Source organism: Helianthus annuus, chromosome 11 (assembly GCF_002127325.2).
Source record: "Helianthus annuus cultivar XRQ/B chromosome 11, HanXRQr2.0-SUNRISE, whole genome shotgun sequence".
Classification (NCBI taxonomy): Eukaryota; Viridiplantae; Streptophyta; class Magnoliopsida; order Asterales; family Asteraceae; genus Helianthus; species Helianthus annuus.
In genome coordinates, this window is record NC_035443.2 from 110955448 (window position 1) to 110981507 (window position 26060).

Sequence of the window (26060 nt, forward strand, 5' to 3'; positions counted from 1 at the left end):
GCCCGAGAGCTTGTTTCCGAGTAGGAAGAAGGTGATGGTGGATGTTGGTGTTAGTAAGGGTTTTAGGGTTTATTGAAGAAGATGAAAGGAGAGTGTGAGAAGAGAGTGTGTAAAATGATTAAGGGAGGTGGGGTTGGGTTTATATAATGTACCGAGTTGGGCTAAGGGTTTCCGGGTTGGGTTCTCGGTTACAAGGCCCAAACGGCCCAAGTGCAATTGTTCACTCGAGACCGTGGTCTCGAGTCGGGTTGAGGTTTCGGTTTACATATATATAACACATATATATACATATATACACATAAGTAAATCGGCATATAACACATAATAACAAATAATTCATCGTTTTCATTTAATAAAATATGTACACGAAACGTTACATCAAGGAAGTTTCCCGGGAAGGTCCGAAGTGTCACATTATCCCCACGTTTTAGGAACTTTCGTCCCGAAAGTTAAGGCAGCCACTGTCAAGCTAGTGTAAGTGAAAGCGTTTCAACGGGGTGTCACATCATCCCCCCGTTAGTTTGGAATTTCGTCCCGAAATTCGTTCGTAGCTTCAGTGCTGGGGTTTTCGTTAGGGAACAGCTGGGGATACTTGTGCTTCATCTGGTCTTCCCGCTCCCAGGTATACTCTGGGCCACGTCGCGAGTTCCAACGAACTCGTACAAAAGGTATCTGGCTACGTTTGAGGATTTTGATCTCTCGATCAGTGATCTCAATCGGTTCCTCAGTAAAGTGTAGCTGTTCGTCAATAGTTAGTTCCTTAAAAGGAATCACAAGTGTTTCATCCGACAAACACTTCTTCAGGTTGGATACGTGAAAAACGTTGTGTACCGCACTCAGTTCTTCAGGCAGGTTCAATCTATAAGCAACCTTACCGATCTTCTCGGTAATTTCGAATGGTCCGATATATCGCGGATTAAGCTTGCCCCGTTTTCCAAAGCGAACCACACCCTTCCAGGGTGAGACTTTAAGTAGAACCCGGTCACCGACCTGGAATTCCAATGGTTTCCTACGCTTATCAGCGTAACTCTTCTGACGGTCACGAGCTGCCGCCATGCGTTGTCTGATCTGGGCAATCTTTTCCGTTGTATCTACCACCATTTCTGGGCCCGTGATTTGACTATCACCGATTTCTGCCCAGCAGAGAGGTGACCGGCATTTACGACCGTACAATGCCTCAAAAGGTGCTGCCTGAATACTAGTGTGGTAGCTGTTGTTGTATGAGAACTCTACTAACGGTAGATGCTTCTCCCAGTTCTTACCAAAGTCGATCACACACGCTCTAAGCATGTCTTCGAGAGTTTGGATGGTGCGTTCAGACTGTCCATCCGTTTGTGGGTGATAAGCAGTGCTCATATCCAAACGTGAGCCAAAGCATTTGTGCATAGCTTGCCACAATTCCGAAGTAAATCGAGCATCTCGGTCGGAAATAATTGAGGTTGGCACTCCGTGCCTTGAAACTACTTCCTTTAAGTAAATCTCCGCCAAGGTAGAAAACTTGTCTGTTTCCTTAATAGCCAGAAAGTGCGCGGATTTGGTCAGTCGATCCACTATTACCCAAATAGCATCATTTCCGCGTTGAGATCTAGGTAGTCCTGTAACAAAATCCATGGAAATTTGTTCCCATTTCCATTTCGGGATTTCTGGTTGTTGGAGTAGACCGGCTGGCTTCTGGTATTCTGTCTTGACTCTCGCGCAAGTCAAGCATTTGCTGACGTATGTTGCTATATGGGCCTTCATACCAGGCCACCAATACGTAGTCTTCAAGTCATGGTACATCTTGTCCGAACCAGGATGTACTGAGTAACGGGACTTGTGGGCTTCGTCCATCACGAGTTCACGTAAACCTCCAAAGAGTGGAACCCAAATGCGTCCTGTTACATAGTAAGCACCATCTTCTTTCTGTTCTAGTTGCTGTCTCGATCCTCGCAGAGACTCAGCCCTGATGTTTTCCGGCTTCAATGCTTCAACTTGAGTATTTCGAATCTGGGTAGGGAGGTTAGACTGGATGGTAAGTTGCAGTGCTCGCACGCGCTTTGGTACGGTGTCCTTTCGGCTGAGGGCGTCTGCCACGACATTGGCTTTGCCCGGATGGTATTTGATGGCGCATTCGTAGTCGTTCAAGAGTTCGACCCATCGACGTTGCCTCATGTTCAATTCCTTTTGCCTAAAGATATACTCGAGACTCCTGTGATCGGTGTAAATGGTGCACTTGGTACCGTACAGGTAATGTCTCCATATCTTAAGAGCAAAAACCACTGCTCCCAGTTCCAAGTCGTGCGTCGTGTAGTTCTTTTCATGCGTCTTGAGTTGCCGAGAGGCGTAGGCAATAACTTTCTCGCGTTGCATTAACACGCAACCGAGCCCATGAATGGACGCATCGCAGTAAACCACAAAGTCGTCAGTGCCTTCAGGCAACGAGAGAATAGGAGCGCTACAGAGGTTATCCTTAAGCCTCTGAAAAGCAGATTCCTGTGCTGCATCCCACTTGTAGGCGACGCCTTTCTGAGTAAGAGTCGTGAGGGGTTGTGCAATCTTTGAGAATCCCTGAATGAATCTGCGGTAGTAGCCCGCCAAACCCAAGAATTGACGAACTTCAGTGGGAGTCTTAGGCGTAGGCCAGTTCTTTATCGATTCGATCTTGGCGGGGTCGACGTGAATTCCATTCTTATTAACTACATGGCCGAGGAAATGGACTTCTCGAAGCCAGAAGTCACATTTAGAGAATTTGGCGTACAGTTGCTCGTTGCGAAGGAGTTCGAGGATAAGGCGTAGGTGCTGTTCATGCTCCCCTCGACTTTTCGAATAAATCAAGATGTCATCGATAAACACAATCACGAATTTATCGAGGTAAGGCTTACATACGCGGTTCATAAGATCCATGAACACTGCAGGCGCGTTGGTCATTCCAAAAGGCATAACGAGGAACTCGTAATGACCATAACGAGTCCTGAACGCAGTCTTGGAGATATCTTCATTACGAACTCTCAGCTGATGATAGCCTGATCGCAGGTCAATCTTTGAATAGTAGCTCGATCCTTGCAACTGATCGAATAGGTCGTCGATACGCGGGAGAGGGTAACGATTCTTAATGGTAACCTTGTTCAACTCACGATAGTCGATGCACATTCGGAATGTGCCATCCTTCTTTTTGACAAAGAGTACTGGGGCTCCCCAGGGTGATGAACTAGGACGGATAAATCCTTTATCCAATAGTTCCTGTAATTGCGTAGAGAGTTCCTTCAGTTCTGCAGGGGCTAAACGGTACGGTGCACGAGCTATGGGTGCTGCCCCGGGAGCTAGCTCGATTTGGAATTCGACCTGACGGTGAGGAGGGAGTCCAGGTAGTTCCTCAGGAAATACCTCGGGATAATCGCGTACTACAGGAAAATCTTCAATCCTCTTTTCCTTTTCGTGGGTGTTGGTGACGAGTGCTAAGATAGCGGTGTGCCCTTTCTGCAAACACTTCTGGGCTTTTAAAAGCGAGATAATGCCTGTGACTTCTCCACCTTTGTTGCCTTGGATGATGAGGGGTTGACCAGAACGACGAGGTATACGAACTGCTTTCTCTTGACAGAGGATCTCAGCGCGATGTTTGGATAACCAATCCATGCCAACGACGACGTCGAAGCTTCCGAGTTTAACAGGGAAAAGATCGATACTAAACGTGTGGCCAGACAATTCTAGGGTGCAGTCGTGGATCACATGCGTGGCCTCGATGTTCTTACCATTAGCTATCTCGACGATATGCTTAGAACTTAATAATGCAGGCGAGTGCTTAAGTTTCTTACTAATGCGAAGGGATACATAACTGGCATCGGCACCGGAATCAAATAACACAGAAACATAACGATCATCAAGTAGGAACTTACCCGCCACGACGTTGGGGTCGTTCCTTGCTTCTCCAGCTCCAATCACGAAAGCTCTGCCCCTTGCATTCCCCGCATTGTTGTTCTGCTCATTGTTCCCAGCTCCCTGATTGTTGTTGCGATTCTGATTCAGTTCAGGGCAATCCTTTCGCATGTGCCCTGTTGCCCCGCATTTAAAACATGCCCTGTTGTTTCCCTGCTGCTGCTGCTGTTGGGGTTGTTGCTGATTCTGCCTTGCTGGGAACTGACTTCTGCAATCCTTTGCTTCGTGCCCCATCTTGTGGCATCGCTGACACTGACCCTTGTTGCATGCCCCATTGTGGTGCCTGTTACACTTGTTGCACTTAGGGTAGTTTCCCCGGTAGCCACCCTGTTGCTGAGTGCCTTTGTTGTTGTCAGTTTTCCTTTGCTGAGCTGGGGCTTGAGTAGGGTTAGCATCCTTACCCTGATTTCCATCCCACTTCCGTTTACCATCACTAGAACTTCCTTCCGCAGCACTGATCCTTTTGGGCAATCTGCCCTCTTCCACAGCCTGATCAGTGAGTTTGTGAGCAAGTCGAACGATTGGCTGAATGGTAGTGTGGTTGGCTGAAGTTACATGGCTTCGGATTTCTGGAGCTAGACCCTTGATGTACAATTCGATCCTTCGGTACATAGGTCGAGACATGTTTGGACAAAGAGCAGCATAGTCGTTGGACAGCTTGGTGTAGGTCTCAATCTCTGACCCAACCATCTTGAGTTCATAGTACTCATTTTCCAGCTTGTGGATGTCATCCCTGTGACAGTACTCTTCCTTGATCATATCCTTGAAATCTTCCCACGCAGTAGCATTAGCAGTCTCCAACCCAAGCATTTGAATTTGCGCCTTCCACCATGAAAGTGCGCTTCCCTCTAGAGTACCAGTAGCAAACTTCACCCAATTAGCAGGGGAACACTCGCAGACAGCGAAAACAGCTTCGACCTTCTCGATCCAGTGTAGGAGTCCTATGGCACCCTCAGTGCCACTGAATGGAAGAGGCTTGCAATCCATGAAGGTCTTGAAGGTACAAACACGTGGTTGCACAGGTGCAGGCTGACCTGTTGTGAGGAGTGAAGCGAAATAGGTTTAGAGGCGAAAAGACGATGTGCGGTAGGATCTAAACATCCTAAAGCCTCGAGTTTACCTATAGGGTGAGCTGCGAAAGCTGCAGCCACAGTGTTGAGCAGGCTAGTGAACTGAGCCTGAGTCATGTTGATGTTTCCTCGTCCGCGTCCACTCATTGTCTTCATAACCAGAAAACATAGTATGAGTGTGATGTCGCAACATAGCGAGAATAAGATAGAAGAGAGAGGGTGTATCTATCTAATCAGGCAAACTAGTACGTATAGCAAAACGGAAAGCATAAGATAATCAAGCAAGTAACTATGGGTCCGAGCTATGAGGTCGGATAAGTCGAGCCTTGTACTTGGAGTGTAGTGTCGTCACGAGTCACGGGTTATAGTCTGGTTTTTCTCAAAAAGATTTTTCCTTTTTAAAACCAAGTTCACTATAACCAATGGCTCTGATACCAATCTGTCACACCCCCGAAAACCACCGGCGGATGACACCCGCTTCGAGGGCGTGACTGACCAGGATCCAGCCACCAATTATACTAAGCATTGGTTAATATTAAAGTAATACTTACTAACCATAAGATTAGCAAATATCGAGTTCAGAGTTTAAGGGTTCAAGTTTAAAACAGTAACAAGTAGCGGAAGCATAATTAAATAGTTTTAAACAGTGTTCATAAGGTAAGCATAATAAATGCCCAACACACGGGCAGACGACCACTACACATCCCAAGCAGCTGCTCCAGTCACTGGCCACCTGCAAAGCATGCAGTAAGGGGTCAACAATAATGTTGAGTGAGTTCACTAGTTGTCCAGTTTTAATTACCAAAAACTCGTTTCACCAGTTAATTTATCCGTTTATACATGCCATGGGGAGCTACCCCAAAAGTTAGCGACTAAACTGTTTTTCCAATACCGAACACTAGGTAACCGTTTGCGTTTCCGCAGGATGCCCCGATGTCAATGTTCTATCATCATTGACGGATGCCTGAGTACATTAGTTCACGACCGATCCCATACCATGGCACGGTGTGAGGCTGGTAAGACCTAAATAGCGCTATCAACTAATAACCCGTTCGCCTGGCACCGGCGACTAATCGGTATTATGTAGTAGGGACTTGAGTGATAGAGTTGCGTTTAGTGCCGTTAGTTGCATTCCGTATAAACAGTAATTAACTAAAAAGGGTTTCCCAAATACCAGGGAAGATAAAGTAAGTTTGTTTCCCAATAACTAGGGAAGGAATGTAGACGGTATCCCCTTTACAAGGGGATAGGGTTGTTTCAGTCTCGTGTCCCAAACCACCGGGACGCATGCTTTTAAGTTGTGAACTCACCTTGGGTTGCTCGGTATGATACGTTACTTGGTTAAGTATGTTGGTCACCACGTCCTAGCATGGTTACCAAGTATGGGTCAAGTTGGGTACAAGTAAACACGTATAGCATGTACGTATACAAACAGTAACATGTAGACAAACAGTAGCAGATCAGTAAACAGCCCAAACAATAGACAGCCCAACAGTTAAGGCCCAATTCAGCAAGACAGTCAAGCCCAAAACACAGAACAGCCCAGTCGAAACTAAGGTGGTTGCGACTCGCAACCGAGGTTGCGACTCGTAACTGCGGTCTCGGTCCGTCACGTTTGGTTACGACTCGTAACCGGAGATTGCGACTTAGCAGGTGTGGTTGCGACTCGCAATCGGGTTTGATGCGTGCTGATTGCGACTCGCAACTGGGAGGTTTCGACTGGTCACGCGTGGTTTCGAGTAGCAACCAAAGGTTGCGACTCGCAACCGTGATAACGTGCATGGCAAACTTCTAGAACCTGCAGTGTACGACCCAATGGAATTGCTATTTCATGTAAATGTTGTACTATGCCACTAAACATGTTTCTTGGTCGGTTTGTGCACAATTTGGATCAAAATCAGCATATTTGAAAATATTTTGTAACATTCAAACTGTTCTTCATTTTATCAACATATTCAAGAAATATCTCATAAGCAACAATCCTATTTTCAGCAACTATAATCATCATCAGTAACATCACCATTTAAACCCAAAAACTATGCCTAAAACATCTAACCGGACCCTCATTAATAACCGGACAACAACAATCCGAAACATGCAATCAATAACACCTATCATGAACTTCTAACCAAAAATCATTACAAATCGGGTATCATACATCTCATGATCATTCACCCTAAATCATCTAAGCAAGCTTTTTAATCATCAACCATCATGCGAAAGATCATTTAACCAACCATTTATATCATATATCATCATCACACATTCTAACACAAAGCAAAAATCATGGTAAACACATAAGACATACTAACCGGATGATGATGTGGTTGGTCCGAGAGCTAGGATTCGAGAGTTTCTTGATGTTGGTTGGCCCGAGAGCTTGTTTCCGAGTAGGAAGAAGGTGATGGTGGATGTTGGTGTTAGTAAGGGTTTTAGGGTTTATTGAAGAAGATGAAAGGAGAGTGTGAGAAGAGAGTGTGTAAAATGATTAAGGGAGGTGGGGTTGGGTTTATATAATGTACCGAGTTGGGCTAAGGGTTTCCGGGTTGGGTTCTCGGTTACAAGGCCCAAACGGCCCAAGTGCTATTGTTCACTCGAGACCGTGGTCTCGAGTCGGGTTGAGGTTTCGGTTTACATATATATAACACATATATATACATATATACACATAAGTAAATCGGCATATAACACATAATAACAAATAATTCATCGTTTTCATTTAATAAAATATGTACACGAAACGTTACATCAAGGAAGTTTCCCGGGAAGGTCCGAAGTGTCACAGTTGTCGTATCTGTGCAATCTTTTCCGTGGCGTCCACTACAATCTCTGGACCCGTAATCTGACTATCCCCCACCTCTGCCCAACAGAGAGGTGACCGGCATTTACGTCCGTACAATGCCTCGAATGGAGCAGCTTGTATGCTGGTGTGATAACTGTTATTATACGAAAACTCCACCAAAGGGAGATGCTTTTCCCAGCCGTTGCCGAAATCAATAACACATGCCCGAAGCATGTCTTCAAGAGTCTGGATCGTTCGCTCAGACTGCCCATCCGTCTGAGGATGACATGCTGTGCTCATGTCTAAACGAGAGCCAAACGCTTTGTGCATCGCTTGCCATAGCTCTGACGTGAATCGTGCATCCCGATCCGAAATGATAGAGGTTGGCACCCCGTGCCTCGAAACAACTTCTTTCAAGTAGATGTCTGCTAAGGTAGAAAATTTATCCGTTTCTTTGATAGCCAAGAAATGAGCAGACTTGGTGAGTCGATCAACGATCACCCAAATAGTGTCATTCCCGCGCTGGGATCTAGGTAGGCCAGTAACAAAATCCATGGAAATTTGCTCCCATTTCCATTGTGGTATTTCCGGTTGCTGAAGTAGGCCTGATGGTTTCTGATACTCGACTTTAACCCTTGCACAAGTCAAACACTTGCCGACGTAAGTTGCGATAAGAGCTTTCATGTTTGGCCACCAATACGTTGTTCTGATATCGTGGTACATTTTTTTTTCGACCCTGGATGTACCGAGTAGCGAGACTTGTGCGCTTCATCCATCACAAGTTCGCGTAAACCGCCATAGAGTGGGACCCAAATACGCCCCGTTACGTAGTAGGCGCCGTCTTCCTTTTGTTCCATTCGTTGCCTTGAACCGCGTAAGGCTTCAGCCATGACGTTTTCGGGTTTTAATGCTTCTATCTGAGCAGCTCGTATCTGTGCAGGAAGACTGGACTGAATAGTAAGCTGTAGCGCTCGCACGCGCTTAGGTAGAGTGTCTTTCCGACTGAGGGCGTCAGCCACAACATTGGCCTTGCCTGGATGATACTTGATGGCGCATTCGTAGTCGTTCAGAAGTTCAACCCATCTCCGTTGACGCATATTCAAATTCTTTTGCTTAAGAATATGCTCGAGACTCCTGTGATCGGTGTAAATCGTGCACCTGGTACCGTACAGGTAGTGTTGCCATATCTTAAGCGCGAAAACAACAGCTCCCAGCTCTAAATCGTGCGTCGTGTAGTTCCGTTCATGAATCTTGAGTTGCCGCGAAGCGTAGGCAATAACTTTATCACGCTGCATCAATACGCAACCAAGCCCCTGTATCGATGCGTCACAATAAACCACGAAGTCATCCGTGCCCTCTGGCAATGAGAGTATAGGTGCGCTGCATAGTCTCTCCTTCAAATACTGAAAAGCGGTTTCCTGGGAATCACCCCAACGATAGGTGACACCCTTCTGTGTCAACATAGTGAGCGGCTGCGCGATCTTGGAGAAGTCTTTGATAAACCGCCTGTAGTATCCCGCCAAACCCAAAAATTGGCGTATTTCTGTTGGTGTACGCGGTGCTGGCCAATTCCTGATCGAATCTACCTTGGATGGATCGACATGAATCCCATCCTTGTTCACTACATGGCCTAAGAAGTGGACTTCACGAAGCCAGAAGTCGCATTTTGAAAACTTTGCGTACAGTTGTTCCTTCCGAAGGAGTTCCAAAATAAGACGCAAATGCTGCTCGTGTTCCTCCTGACTCTTGGAGTAAATCAAAATGTCGTCGATGAAAACGATGACGAACTTGTCTAGATAGGGTTTACACACCCTGTTCATAAGATCCATGAAGACTGCAGGCGCGTTCGTAAGCCCGAATGGCATAACCAGAAACTCGTAATGGCCGTAGCGAGTTCTGAATGCCGTTTTGGAGACGTCCTCATCCCGGACTCTCAGCTGATGATAACCTGACCTCAAGTCTATCTTGGAGTAATAACACGACCCTTGCAACTGGTCGAATAAGTCATCTATGCGCGGAAGAGGATAACGGTTCTTCACCGTCACCTTATTGAGTTCACGGTAGTCGATGCACATTCTGAACGTACCGTCTTTCTTCTTCACAAATAACACTGGAGCTCCCCAAGGCGAAGAGCTTGGACGAATAAAGCCCTTTTCCAAGAGCTCTTGTAGCTGCTTCGACAGTTCTTCTAGTTCGGTTGGAGCTAAACGATACGGTGCGCGGGCTATAGGTGCTGCTCCTGGAGCGAGCTCGATATGAAATTCGTCCTGACGATGAGGCGATAGACCAGGTAAACACCTGAGGAAAGTCGCGTACAACTGGATGGTCTTCCAACTTCTTTTCTTTCGCCGATGTGCGAGAGCCAAAATTGCGGTGTGGCCCTTCCGCAAACATTACTGAGCCTTCCAGAAAGAGGTGATGCCAACCATAGCACCACTCTTGTCGCCTTGAACTTCGAGAGGTTCTTGACCCGAACGAGGAATGCGAACAATCTTTTCTCTGCATAGGATTTCTGCTTGCTTTTGCTGCTGGCGATTCCAATTTGCAGGCCGTGGACTCCTGAATCCTTAGCTTCTGCTGTGCTCTGGTGATCACTATTCTTGCGCTGCTGCTGTGCTTGAGACTGAACGGTAGCCGAACCCTTACTGGAATACCCATCCCATTTCCGCTTGTTGTCATTAGGAGTAGCGGGGGTAGCAGAAGTGGTAGCGATAGTAATAGCGCTGATACAACTAGGCAGCCTGTTCTGTTCCACTGCCTGATCCGTGAGGCGATGAGCAAGACGCTGAATGTCTTGGATGTTGTCGAGGTTAGCCGATGTAGCATGGCTCTGAATCTCTGAGGCTAGACCCTTGAGGTACAATTCGATACGCTTGCTTGGAGGGTCCACCATGGTTGGACACAAGATGGCCAGTTCGTTCGACCGTTTCGTATGAGCTTCAATTTCTGACCCCGTCATTTTCAAATGGTAAGGCTCCACTTCCAACTTGTGGATGTCATCACGCGTGCAGTATTCCCTTTTAATGCGTTCTTTGAATTCGTTCCAGGGGTGGCGTTAGCAGCTGCCAGCCCTAATATCTGTTCCTGCGCGTTCCACCAGGTTAGCGCGATTCATTCCAACGTAGCAGTGGCGTACTTGACCCTGCGAGCCTCAGGGCATTCACAAATCTCGAATACCGACTCGAGCTTCCCAAACCAATGGAGTAGTCCCACTGCTCCTTCTGTGCCACCGAATGTGCTTGGACAACAGTCCATGAAGTTCTTGAATGTGCAGACATGTTGCTGTGCGTTCCGACCCGTTGCGCGAGAAAGATAGGTCAAGGTTAAGCGCGAGAGTTGGGTCACGAGAGTAGGATCTAACATCCTAGGATAGGTCTGGAATAGCAGGTTATACCTCCTGCTTGTGCGGCTGCAAGTGCCGCAGCAACTTGTTGGTTAATGAGAGCCGTCAACTGGGCTTGAGTCATGTCAACATGTCCAGACATGATCGAACAGTAAAGGTAGCATAAGTATGAATGGTTCGCGAGTAGTGCGATGACAGAAGAGTGTAGGCACATAGGTGTTCTTAAACAGTAACAGGTAGTGAGCAAAGTAATGTAAGCATACTACGAGCAAAGTTCTATGCAATTCTAACAAGCAGGTAATAAACATAAACCTTAGTACCTAGGATGTCGAGTCTTGCACGTGGAGCGAAGCGTCGTTGTGGATCGTTGAGAGCACTGTTCTGATTATAGTCTGGTTTTAATAAAAACGTTTTCCCCATATTAAAACCAAGTTCTCTATAACCAATGGCTCTGATACCAATCTGTCACACCCCCAAAATCCACCCGCGGAGTATCACCGCTTGGGAGCGTGACTGACCAGGATCAAGCCACCAATCATATAGAACATTGCATAAAGTAAAAGTAATTGCAATATAAACCAAACCAAATCCATATGAAAGGTGTTTCCAAAACATAAGTAAGATATCATTGTTTAACGGAAGCGTATTACTAGAAATCCCATAGTAAATAAGTATCAAATATCAAAAGTGTTTAACAAGATAATCACGATCCAAGCCCCACAACGACCAGCTTCTCCGTGTGCAAGCTCCATATACCTAACGACCTGCAAGGCATGTAACAAAGGATCAACAACTAGTTGAGCGAGTTCACAGAAAGTAAATGCGTAATAGTAAGTTCGTTTGTAACAGGTGGCTCTACTGGGCCGTTAGTACGTTCTATTGGTGGGGGCTTCCCATGTTGTATAACCACTAGACTACTCGTAACCATAGGTATCCTTCACAACCGAGGATAGTAATAAGCATAAGAATCCTTCACATCCGAGGATAGTAATGAGTATAAGTATCCTTCACATCCGAGGATAGTAATGAGTATAAGTATCCTTCACATCCGAGGATAGTAATGAGTATAAGTATCCTTCACATCCGAGGATAGTAATAAGTATAGGTATCCTTCACAACCGAGGATAGTAGTACGTATAAGTCTACGTAGAGGGTAAGTATGTGTCCTGCACAACCGAGGACAGTGAATAGCATAAGTATGTGTCCTGCACGACCGAGGACAGTGGTATGGTAGTCTAGTATTAGTGTCAGTACGAATCTATTCAATCTTATTCCTTCAATCCCATTCCCAAGCCCTTGGGAATCCCATGCCTTAGTAAGGGTGTGAACTCACCTTGGTTTGCTCGGTATGCTAGGTTATGCACTCACAAGTATTTCAATCAAGTCCTATTGTGTGCACGTGTAATATCAGTTCATGTTCGAAACGATACGCAAGTAACATCATATAACACATAAGCAACTAATCACATTCATGCAAATCAAGTCTTATATCAAGAGTTTTTCTCAGTTTGTTTTGACTTAGTTATTCGTTAACAGTTGTGTTACAGCGTTGATCAGAGTTATTAGTACTAACATGCATAGATTAGTTCCGTTAACATACTACACAATATTTAACAATTTGATAGTGTTAAACACTTAACAGTTTGACAGATACTAACACTCAGATCGTATGTCATAAGCATTCAAAGTTCGGACATGATTATGCATTATAAGGTCGGGCCCTTAATTAAACTATAATAATCGAACCTAACATGGATCACCAAAAGTCGGACAAGCATGATAACCTTAAACTCGGAGAGCATAGAGGTTGGCCAAAGAACTCGGACCCAATGTACAACGGTCGGACAAGGCTTCAAGAAACTCGGACCACCCTTGAGGGCGTCAAAACTCGGTCAGGCCATCCCCATATAGAACATGGACCTTTGATAGGTTAAGAAGGTCGGGTATGAGGTTGGGGGGGGTTTCCTTCATACAAACTCGGACAAGGGGGTCCCTTGTCCACAAACTCGGACCACCTAGGTTTTTAAACAAGGTCGGACCCCATGAACAAAGAAATCTCGGACTCCATGAGCTTGTTATAAACTCGGACAACAAACAACAAGCAAACCCGGTCCTTAATCACCTCTAAACTCGGACACAATTCAAGTTATAAACTCAGGTACACTTCAAGTTCTAAACTCAGACATGCTTTTGTTTTTAAAATCGGACCATATGTGTTTAATGAAAAACTCGGACCTCTTGCATTACATAAAAACTCAGACTATCAATTCATGGTTGCAAACTCAGACAACTTATGCATATGAAATTCGGATCAAACACAAATCGTGAAACTCAGACAGTAATCAAATCATACATCCCTAAACTCAATGTAACAGTTACGTTCTCTTGTTCATACGTTCTGGAAACCTAAATTTTCATGGCATTGCAATCATCAAATCAATATCCAACCATTCTATCATGCACAGGCAATCGATTAAACAACTATTCAACATCATTATCATCATAATCCGAATCAAATCAAGAATCGCAGAATGTTATATGAAGAACTAGGGTTTCATGAACACCTAATCATGAATCAAGAATTGATAATAATCAAGCAATCAATTAGGGTTTACAAGTATTACAATGATCAATAAACTATTAATCACAAACAATGATTAAACAATTACCTTGAATGATTCTAGAGAAACTATGATGGTGGTGATGATTGCTAGAGAGCCAAAGGGATGAAAGTACGTGCTTGGATTCTTGTGAGAGGTTTAGTGAATGATTTAGGGTTAAGTATAGTTTAAGTTCACTAATGGCCCTCTACACCCTTAACTAATATATTTTACAATAGTACACCATCTCAAATAGTTTCACAGTTTCACCACCAAGTTTATACATTTGACAAGTTTATCACAATTAACACATAGTCATGCACAATCACACAACACACCTCATTGTATCAAAACATATACAATTCCATAACAACTAATTGTGAAATCAATCGACTAAATAATACAAGAACGTGCAATAAATGCGAAATAGAAATCTTGGAATTTCGAGTTGTCACATTATCCCCAACTTAAAAGAAATTTCGTCCCGAAATTTGGTACGCACTCACTGAGGAAGCTAGGTAAGCCGTAGTGTTCACTGGTTTTCCTGGGGTGTCACAGTGGGGGTAGGGGTAGGGGTAGGAAATGGGATCCACTTTAATTTATTAATAATTATAATTTATATATTTTTAGTTTTCTTAATTGTTCAGGGGCATTTATTTAATTTTACGTATATTTAACTGAAAAATCTAACATGGGTTAGTGATAAGGACCACCCGAGTGCAAAAATTACAACTACTGGGACCAACTTTGTAATTATTAAACCACTAGGACCAAGTTTGCAATATTTGCAAACCACAAGGACCAACCAAGCATTTAACTCCAAATTGGATGAAGTAGATAAATTGGTCGAAGCGGGTGAACTTAAGACGAGTGACGAATTTGAGATGAATAGCTAATAAAAAAGAAGGGCTAAAATAGAGTAAAATACCATTTTGGTCCTTAAGGTTTGGTCACTTTTTGCCACTTTAATCCAAATTTGAAACCTTTTACATCTGGGTCCCTGTGGTTTCACTTTTATTGCCATTTTGGTCCAAAAATAAATCAGGTCATATTTCTCAAATTAAATCATGGTATTTTGTCCTTTTCCTCAGGGGCAAAATAGTCATTTCATTTTTATTTTATTTAAAGCTTTTATTAAAACAATAATATTTTGCAGGTCCCACCACACCTCATTTCTTCTTCTACCTCCACCACCATCAATCTCCACAATCGCCACCATCTTTCTCCACCTCCACCATCTTCATTCTGAACAGATGTATTGTTTCACTTTTACTCCCCCACACGCCACATCTTCCACTTTTCCTCCAAACCACTTCACACGATATCTCCCCCGCAACTGCAACATTCCGGCAAGTATTATCACTTTCCGTCGAGAATATACGATGATTACTCCAGAAGACAGACGATGATATTCATCAAGCTTCTTCGATTTCAGCTTGATCAATCAGATTCCGGTCCCCGGAGGTCAACTTCCATCTCTCGATTCCGATTTTCTTTGGTCATCTGATCCGTTCACCGGCTCGACAAATATTAGGTCTGTTTGTTTCTCCGATTTGATCGATTTCGGTTTTTAGGTCAATTTATAAGAACATATTCATTTGTGTCTGCATTGATACTCTTTGTTGTTCGTATCTTTAGATCTTTAGCTGTTAATAACATAAAATTGTTGTTAATAGGGTGGATTCATGAAGCATTTAAGTATATAACTGGTAGATTATAGTTATATCATTCACATATGTTAGTTTTATATCCCGGAAATTGTGAGATTTGGATTATTTTAATTCCTTAAGAATGTTGTATGTTTAAACCTTTGTGAAGAAGATATATAATGCTGTTAAATTTTGGTGATCGCTGATCAGAATAATGGGGTGTGGTGGGACCCACAAAATATTATTGTTTTAATAAAAGTTTTAAATAAAATAAAATAGAAATGACCATTCTGCCCCTGAGGAAAACGAAAAAATACCAGGATTTAATTTGAGAAATATGATCTGATTTCATTTTTGGACCAAAATGACAATAAAAGTGAAACCACAGGGACCCAGATGCAAAAGGTTTCAAATTTGGACTAAAGTGGCAAAAGTGATCAAACCTCAAGGACCAAAATGGCAGTTTACTCGCTAAAACAATACTATAATCGAAAAAGAATTATACATATTATTAGAAAGTGGCCATGAACAGTATTTTGATTTTTTATTAATATTGTTTTTTCTAGGTTTTTATTAGTATTATATTGTTTTATTTGTTTAATTGATTTAAACATATATTTTTATATAACTTTTAAGATACGATTAAAGTACCAGTTATCAAACAAGAAATCATAAAAAATGAATATATAGTGGTACCGATGTTGTTCAGTACGGTATGGTAGCGATACGATATTAATTCATCGAAAGCAAAAACACTAAAAATAAATACGGATACAGATGTTATTCAGTTGGTTTTGATTGAATTTGGTACGATAGCGACACAATATCCGTTTAAAAAATATATATCATAATGTTGCAATAAAAAAAGGGGAACAATTGTTTTTTAGTTTTTCAATATTGTTTTTTCTAAGGTTTTATTATTTTCTTGGTTTATTACTTTAATTGACTTAAGTATATTTTGTTCTCTCATATAACTTTTTAGATAAGATACGGTCATAGTACCCGTTATCAAACAGGAAACAATAAAACGGAATGTATACCGGTACCGATGATGTTCGGTACAATATGGTAGCGATACAATATTAATTTATTGAAAGCAAAAAAACTAAAAAAAAAAATATTGGTTCCGATACAAATGTTGTTCAATTGGTTTTGATTGGGCTTGGTATGGTAGCGGCAGAATATCCGCTATAAAAAAATATCGTAATGTTGAAATAAAATAAACATAAAATGCAAGCGAAGTGAACCGATATCAATATGTGTTTTTTTTTTCAATCGATGTAATGCTTTCTCTTTCAATTACTATATCGAGTGCAGGTACTGTAACGAACCAAATTGATATCGACTTAATTCTCACCGCGAAACACGAGGAAATATCACTAGTTACATTATTAATTACAACTTTTGCCAATAACTTGTTTTCAATATAATAAATAGGGGTGTTCACGGTTCGGTTTCAAACCGTGAAACCGCCCAAACCGGTCATCGGTTTGGTTTCACGGTCGGTTTTTTAGTTATCTTTCGGTCGGTCGGTTTCAGTATTTTCAAACCGTAGCAAACGGTTTGGTTTACGGTTTATAGCAAAAACCAACCGTAATAAACCAAACCAGACCGTGAGATTTTATTTTATTATTTTTTAATATTTCATATATTATATATAGACATAAATAAATTTAAATCTAAATTTAACTTTATAAATAAGCAATTAATAATGTAAACTAAAATTGAGCCAATAACTTTCAATTTAAAAAATTCCAACAGCATACATGTCAGCCCATATTAGAACTTTGAAAATTCCAAGTTTCTAACTTTAATAAAAACGTTTGTAGCTTGTTTTATTTTTTTCATTTTTTTTTGGTCTTATTTTTCATTTTTAGCACATAAGCTCAATTAGCCCAAACCGTGAAATTAAATCGGAACCAAACCGTTACTAACGGTTCGGTTTGGTTCGGTTTAAGAATTCAACGGTTCGGTTTCGATTTTCAATTATCAAAAACCGTGACTAACGGTTTGGTTTATGGTTTGACCTAAAAACCGTCCAAACCGGACCATGAACACCCAATAAATTAGAGAATTCTTCATATATTTACTGCCCATCCAATACGCACATTCATCTCACGTGCTACATTGAAGAAAACGAACTATCATAATTTGTCGTTGCACCCGGTGCAAGTAAGATCAACTTCAATCAACAATAGCCCAACAAATATCTAGTTTGTCACTAAAGTGATTAAAGAAGTTTTTTAAGTTTTTAAATTGGGATATGATTTGTTAACAACTTTTTATATATAAATACCACATAGCATTACATCTTCAAAAATTTAAATATACACAAGTGACAACACTTTAGGGCAGAACTTTATCTTTCAGTATATTTTAAGATATTTACAACAACAACGATTATACTAAGTAAATTCTATAAACAACAAACTGTTAATAGGGTCCAAGAAAGATGGTTTACAGAGAAAAGAACTTACTTTCAAACCCTCGTCTAAATATTATTGGATATTTGTATTTATGAATTCTGTCTTTATTGAAAATCCCAAAAAGTTGAAATGGCTACTCGTTTAAATATTTAGGCTACTCGGTGCGGAGGAGAGTAGTTCTCAAATGATGCTCTGCCATGTAGACGTGCACGTAAGAGGGTGTAAGATTGGGTCTAAAGGGGATGGACCTAGGTTGTAAAGGATAGACCTAAATGTATATATGTATATGTGTGTATAAAGAAGAAGAGAGAGAGGGGCCCGATGAAAACGTCTTCGGAAGGACACCAACGACGGGGACGGACCTAGGGGGTGGTGTGGGGCGTCGCCAGCCCTCGCCGGCCCTACGCCCCTACCCACACTGTCTAGCCTTAGACTAGAAGGTATGGGGGCCGGCCCCAGGTCCATCCCTCAACAACCGCCCGGCTCCCCCACCCCTGCTCCCGCGCCGCCCTAGGGGCGTCTTCTTTGTCCGCTGCTCGCCGCCCAAGCCGGGCCTCACTCCCTCACACACACCTATACATATATATAAAGGGATTTATCCTCCACCCCTTAGGTTTCTCCTTTAGGCACATCCTTACACCCGGTTATGTGGATATCTACGTAGTGATCCATCCCTTCATGATGACCCAAACCATACCTTCCATCCTTATCATAATTCAACTGATGCGTATTTTCAATGTTTTTTTTTGGTGGGATCAAATCAAAGAAGCAATATTAAATTATTAATTAATGTATTTTTCTCCCTTATTTTTTTCGTTGATTCTTCCTTCCACCACAAAATTCTCCACCACCACAATCCATGATTTTTGTGGGTCTTAATTCTCACTATAAATACATGCTTCAAAAGCATTTAAATTCTGTCCAAGTTGTTTTCACATCATTCGAATCTTAAAAAAAAAAAAAAAAAAAAATCCCACCTTTTCCATCTGGGTTTAACTTGTTTTCTTGTTTTGTGATGGTCTGTTCTTTCTCCATTTAAAGGGGTTTATTTATTTTTTGTGTTATAATATTCAAGAATCCTCTAAAAAAAGCTATATTTCTTCAAGAATTTTATATAAATCCCACTTTCTCCATCCCGGTTTAATTGGTTTTGTTGTTTTGTTTCAGTTTTCTTCAATTTTGTGATAGCTTGTTCTTGCTCCATAAAGGGTTTTGTTTTTTGAATTATAATATTCAAGAATTCTATTAAAAAAAGCTATAATTTTTCAAAAAAAACTTTAAAATTCCACCTTTTCCATCTGGGTTTATTTGGTATTTGTTCTTCAATTTTGTTATTGGATTGTAGTATTCAAGAATTCTTTTAAAAAAAGTTATGATTTTCAAGAAATGTTGAACTCCATGCTGTAAAAATCTTAGATTTTTCACTTTAATATTATTATTGTTTTCACTAAATAAGCAATGGATCTGAAGAAATTTGAAGAAGGGGTTGATGGTGAAAGTACAGTGAAGAAATCAGAATCAAGAAGCATGGGTTCATCCCCAAAAAGAGGGAGTGGTCAACTAGCATTTAGTTCAAAGGAATTGGGGGGTAATATCAGTAATAAAGATACATTTTTGAGGGCAGATATGATTGATTTCAAGAGCTGGGATGTTCAGTTGGATAAACATTTGAGTAAGGTTTGGTCTAGAGATAGAGATAATAAAGAGGTTAATACCAAAAAAGAAGAGTGGGAAATTGATTTAGCAAAATTGGATATAAGAAATGTGATTGCTCATGGTACTTATGGCACTGTTTATAGAGGTGTTTATGATGGTCAAGATGTTGCAGGTAAACAATTTTTTTTTTTTTTTTTTTTTTTTTTTTTTTTTTTTTATAGTTGTTTTGGATTTATTGTTGTTTGCTATCTTCATGTTTCAATCTTTATGGGTTTGATTCACTTCAGTGGCGGATGTAGAAAAAACGTTAAGGGGTAACATTTCAAAAAAAGAGGTAACCAAATTAAAAAAAAAACCCTCAAATTTTTCAAAAATTTACACTACCACCCGGGTGTCAAGGGGTAGCGGGAACTACCCCTATTTAAAGGCTATGTCCGCCCCTGATTCACTTGATAGAGTTGTTTGTTATGTGGGATAGTTTTTTAGTTTATTTTTTGTGATTTTTATTAGGAGAATTGGATTTTAATAATTCAAACTTTGACATATTGGCGGGCAACCGTCCCAACTATGGAAATGTTTTGTGACGGTCACAACTTTTAACCTCTTTTCCCTTAGCGATCTCATACTAACTAAAAGTTAACCTAATAAGTTTTTGCTAACGTGGATTGCATATGTGGCAAAAAGTCAATGTTCTGTTGACATGGACTGCCGATGCGGCAAATAAGTCAAAGTTTTGATGATGTGGACGGCTTATGTGGCAGGCCACGTTAACAAAAAGTAACTGGGTTAACTTTTAGTTAATATGGATCGCCGAAGAAAATAGGTCAAAAGTTGGAACTGTCACAAAAACATTTCCGTAGTTGGGACTGTTGCCCGCCAAAGTTGAGATTACTAAAATCTAATTTTCATTTTTATTATATGAATTGATCACTTTTTTGTATAATTATCGTCAAAGTAGTGGAACATATGGTTAAGGATCACATTCTTTAAGAATAACAAACAAACGTACCTAGTAAAATCTCACCTTCGCAAGGTTCTAGGGAGGGTGGAATGATGGCAAACCTTATGATAAAAGTTAGTAAAGAACTACGAGAACCGCGTAACTGCATAAGCACTTGTGCGTTATGCTTGTTAGATGAAATTGGAAAGAGATAGTGGAGCAGTTGTGCGGTTACATAATCGCCTTATGCTGTGGCGGACCTAGGAATTATTTTATAGGGGTGCAAACGACGGGTACAACCAAAATTTCAAGGGGCGCGATCAGGATTTTAGCCTATAAAATACACAAAAAAATTTTAAGCAGTGCGACCGCCTACCCGACCCGTCACTTGGGTCCGCCCATGGCCTTATGTATAATAGTTATGGCACTGATTCAGGTATCTCTCTGCTCCCTTCGTTTTATTTTTCAATTTTATTGTGAATCCATGGCCAAGATGAACACCCGATCTTCACCTGCTAAAAGCCCCAAAGATGATGATGGTCTGAGGTCACAGAACCTGTTAAAAGATCCTTCATCGGAGATCTGTAAATTCACCGACCCTGAAGTTCTGAACCTCGCATCCTGTTTTCTCCCATGGAGTAGTCTTCGGACCCTTCGATCTCTGTATATACATTTGTACTAGGTGATTAATGTTGTAGATAACCTCAATAAATAAGATCATGGGGGTGTTTGGATGTGTGTTTCCATGGCGATTATCATGATTTCAAGATTCAAGCTTAGATTTCAAGATCATGGGGGGTGTTTGGATGTGTACTAATTTTACATCGACCGGCAATTCTGTTTATTTTCTACATCCCTATTTATTAAATCCGATTATTTTGAACTTGAGCAATTTTAAATCTTGCAGTGAAGGTGCTGGATTGGGGAGAGGATGGTCTTGCCACTGTGGCTGAGACTGCAAATCTTCGTACGTCTTTTCGACAAGAGGTTGCTGTGTGGCATAAGCTTGATCACCCAAATGTCACCAAGGTCAATACAAACTTAGAACTACTAACATTATAGCACTTGCTATAATTTTAACAATGTTATTATGATGTCCTTAGTTTACTAGCTATTTGTGCTAGAGGTGGTCTAACAGGCGAGTTGGGCAACACGTCAGATTGTCAGAATGAGTTTAAGTCAAAACAATTTTTTTTTTTTTCCATTTTATAAAACTTCATAAATACCTTATATTATATAAGATTGTACAAAGTAACCTATATTTCTAAAATAATAATATGAAGTTGTTTAGAAACTTTTGTTTGATGTTCTCGGACTAGTTTCGGTTCTAAACTTTTACCATTTTGACCCGTTGGGGATAAAAATACCACTCTGATTGTACGCAAATGAGTTAAAATTGCCACCTCAAACTTATACGGTTTCACAATCATGATGTGTTTTATCTTATGATATTGTAGTTTGTTGGAGCTTCAATGGGAACCTCGGATCTTAAGATCCCATTAAACAATGCCTCGAATTCCGGTCATAACTCTCTACCTTCTAGGGCTTGTTGTGTTGTAGTGGAGTATCTTCCAGGTGGGACGCTCAAGAAATATTTAATCCGGAATAGTAGAAAAAAACTGTCTTTCAAGGTTGTCGTTCAACTTGCTTTAGATCTCTCCAGAGGGTGAGCTTAATTCTATCCTTTTCAAAAAATAGAGTAAATTACGTTTTTGGCCCCTGTGGTTTTATCACTTTTACTATATTAGCCCAAAATAAGAATTTTTAACATATCTGCCCCCATGGTTTCTATAACTAACCATTTTGGCCCCTAAGTCTAACCATTTTAGCCCCCATGGTCTCCATAACTAACCATTTTGGCCCCCATTACTTAGGGGCCAAAATGGTTAGTTATAGAAACCATGGGGGCCAAAAACGTAATTTACTCTAAAAAATAAATAAATCATTTTTTTCTTTTTCATGCATATCTTAACTATAGTTGTTTTGGGTGGTTACTTGTAGTTTAAGTTACCTTCACTCTAAGAAGATTGTGCATCGTGACGTTAAAACTGAAAATATGCTCTTAGATTCAAATAGAACCCTAAAGATTGCTGATTTTGGTGTTGCTCGTGTTGAAGCTCAAAACCCTAGAGACATGACCGGTGAAACAGGAACTCTTGGTTACATGGCGCCAGAGGTACGTATGTGGTTGACCTTCTTCATGTTTTATAACTATTTAGTGAGTCAAATACGATTACAATTAATTTGAATTTTGTAGGTTCTCGATGGAAAGCCTTACAACCGGAAATGTGATGTCTATAGTTTTGGCATATGCTTATGGGAAATATATTGTTGTGACATGCCTTATGCTGATCTCAGTTTTGCAGAAGTATCTTCCGCAGTTGTTCGACAGGTTCGGCTATCATATATAACTAACCTTGTCCTATTTATAGCCGTAACGTTGTTTAAAAAAATATCATTCATTAAGTTATTAGTTGATCTTGATATAGATTGCCCGCGGCTTTAATTCGAGTTGATCATAATTTATAAAAACAATTAAAAGAAAACTATTGTAATGTTTAAAACTCTTGTATTGGTTAAAAAAATTATAAAGTTTCCGTCAAATTTTCAGTCTACATGTTGATATAAATATTATTGAAAATTGAATGCAATTGAATTTTGACCCCTTTTGAGATAAAGAAACACAACACAAGCAGGTCTATTTGTATGTAAACGAGTTGACAATTTTTTGTTCTAATGTTCCAGAATTTACGCCCCGACATCCCCAAATGTTGCCCGAGTTCATTTGCAAACATTTTGAGAAAATGCTGGGATGCAAATCCTGACAAGAGACCCGAGATGGATGAGGTGGTGAGGTTGTTAGAGGCGATAGATACAAGTAAAGGTGGCGGGATGATACCCGAAGGCCAAGCAACTGGTTGTCTTTGTTTCACCACGAAACGGGGACCGTGACGTGTAATGAACGTCACGAACATTTTGTTTTGTCTTATTTTCGCTTGTCTAAATATTTTGCATAAGTTTACGAGGATGTAAACCGTCGGTCATTAGCAAATTTTGGTCAACTGTCATTCAAATGGTTGACAAGCATGTTGGATGGTTCATTCCCCTATTTGGTTTGCTTTGCAAACTTTATGCAGTGATTACTTATTTATATTTTGTACAATAACTGCTTGTTGTACAGTTTCTTTATGCTTTTGACATTGCATGAGTAGATTGAATTGACTGCTTCCTTTCTTCAAATAATCAAAACCAATTAAACAGTCCTGCCGATGATCCCCAGCCCAAGTGGTTGGGAGGAGGTCAGGAGTTTTCCCCCTTTGGGGGTTTCTTCTGGAGGGGTGCAGGTTCGAGTCCACTCTGGTACCAATATTGGGTAATTCCAGTGCGGCTGGACCTTAGGGGGGGGGGGGGGGGGGGGGTTCTGGGATTCGAACCTGCAGTGCGGGCGAATTTCTTAAGGGGAGTGAACCGTTAACCGTTCAAAAAAAAAAAAAAATTAAACAATCCTACTTCTACTTATTGAGTAAATTGCCATTTTAGTCCCTGAGTTTTTGTCCAAATTGTCATTTTAGTCCAAATAGTTTTTTTTCTCCTCTGGTCCCTGACTTTTCCTTTTTCTTGCCATTTTGATCACGTTGTCTAACTTAGTCTAAAAACCAGGTTATAATTAGGGGTATTTTTGGCATTAAATTATTATGAGGTTTATAAATTATGTTGTAAACTACCCCTGGTTATCACTACACAACAGTTATGCCAAAAATACCTCTGGTTATAACCAGATTTTTAGACTGAGTTGGGCAATGTGATCAAAATGGCAAGAAAATGGAAAGTCAATGACCCAGAGGAGAAAAATACTATTTGGACTAAAATGGTAATTTGGACCTAACCTCAGAGACTAAAATGACAATTTACTCTCTACTTATTTGTGATAAACAGGAGACCAAAAAGAAGTATGTAATTTGTTATGATGTACGCCGTTTTTCATTGATCCTAAAGCGAAATACTTTATGAAATTACTGCATTATGCATATGTATAGTTTGTCGAAGGGTCGGTTTCAACCCTTTTGGAGGCCTAAAATGAAATAAAAATCTGGGGCCTTTCCGGTTTTCAATACTAAAAATTGTTAGTCTTTTTTTCTAGGCTCACCATTTGACATTTAAAAATCAAATCAAATGTAAACTCATATGTAAGATGGTGAGATTAACATAATAACTATAAACAACTATAGTAACAGGGTAAAAAGATAAACTTACCAAGAAAAAAAGTTTAGGTTGCAGTTGGGTTGCCTCTTGCAAAGTAGTTACCTGATTATGCATAATAACAAACAATGTAAATAGAATTTGTTCATTTGGAATCTGAGTTCTTCTAACCATAAACACAAATTGTCTAATTCTTTAGAATTGTGGGATATGGTTATGGAGAAACAAACCTCATTAATCATTAATTTAATTATAAAGTCAGTCAATACTCGATACTCTTTAGTTCATATTTACAAATTACAAGAGAGTTTGTTGCACATCAATAAAGAAATTGATTGTACCTCAGGTACAATGTAGCCAATCATCTGAAAAAAATAAGCAAAAAACACACACTTAAACTAGAATATAACAAATACTTCTTGCTTACACTATGGGGTGTGGAGGGGATTGGGTTGGGGACATTGCTCGACATATGGCAGGTGTGGGCTTCACCGGTCCACACCCAAAAAGTGGGGTGTGGAAGGGGCGTGGCCAGGACGGCGTTAGGGTGCTATGTGGCACCTAATTTTTTTTGTTTTTTTATATTAATCATAGAATTTAGTAAAGTAATTTGAAAAACACATTTTGCGGTTTTGCGTTCACGAACAATATGTTGGAAATATTAAAGATAATATTAAAGAGGAACATACAAGTTGGTATGTTTCCTCCATCCCACATTGGTGGAGTGAGTGAAGTTTGAGTGGTTTATAAGGGATTACCCCTTATGGGCCTCCATAGTGATAAATGGGTTGAGAAGTGGGTGAAGCCCACACGCGCGCCGAGCCGAGCCGCGAGCTCGCGAATGGTCGCGTTTGAGGCGCGAATGGGCGCGTTTGAGGCGCACTTTGCACTGAGGAGCTTTTATTTTTTGGCTAAGGTTCGGTTTCAGGTGGGTCAGATCTGTAAACCGAATGAGATGAGATAAGAAGGAGATAGAGATGGATTCGAAAACAGTGGGGGTTATCCTATAGAAAATCGAATTCGTATAATGATAATTATCCAGTTTTCGAATTCGTATAGGATATGTATACAGAATTTCGAATTCGTATAGGATTGATATATCACTCCCTATTTTTCTCATTCTCAGGTATAACCCACACCTATAAATAAAGGCTTCCTGCTACCCATTTATTTACATCAAAATTCGCAGCTATCTCTCTCTCTATTGTGTGATTCTGTTTTCGTTCCAGCTTCTGCGTTTTCTGGTTTCCATTGCTGTTGGAATACCAGATCAGTTCTGCATTAAATCCTGGGAGTTTACGCTGCAGCTCACAGCATTACGAGCGCGTAAAATCCTTTAAGGACATGAGTTTTTTCCGTGCAGTTCAAGGCTTTTGTTCAAGGATCTTCGTTCTCACTCGCCAGGTTGGTTTTAATTTACTTGTTCTTTAAATTCGTCCGACAACGGGACAGTCTCCTTCTACCTTTCTTTAATCAGTTTGC

At 40.8% G+C, this 26060-nt stretch overlaps 1 protein-coding gene across 1 annotated transcript; it reads left to right on the forward strand.

Annotated features, from left to right (window-relative positions):
* The first annotated feature begins 18486 nt into the window (after positions 1 to 18486).
* LOC110918490 (serine/threonine-protein kinase STY13) lies at positions 18487 to 23567 on the forward strand. Its single transcript, XM_022162795.2, has 6 exons — positions 18487 to 19610; positions 21286 to 21407; positions 21836 to 22044; positions 22380 to 22554; positions 22636 to 22770; positions 23124 to 23567. The coding sequence occupies exons 1-6, from the start codon at positions 19241 to 19243 to the stop codon at positions 23328 to 23330; spliced, it is 1218 nt and encodes a 405-aa protein (XP_022018487.1). The 5' UTR covers positions 18487 to 19240; the 3' UTR covers positions 23331 to 23567.
* The last annotated feature ends 2493 nt before the right edge of the window (positions 23568 to 26060 follow it).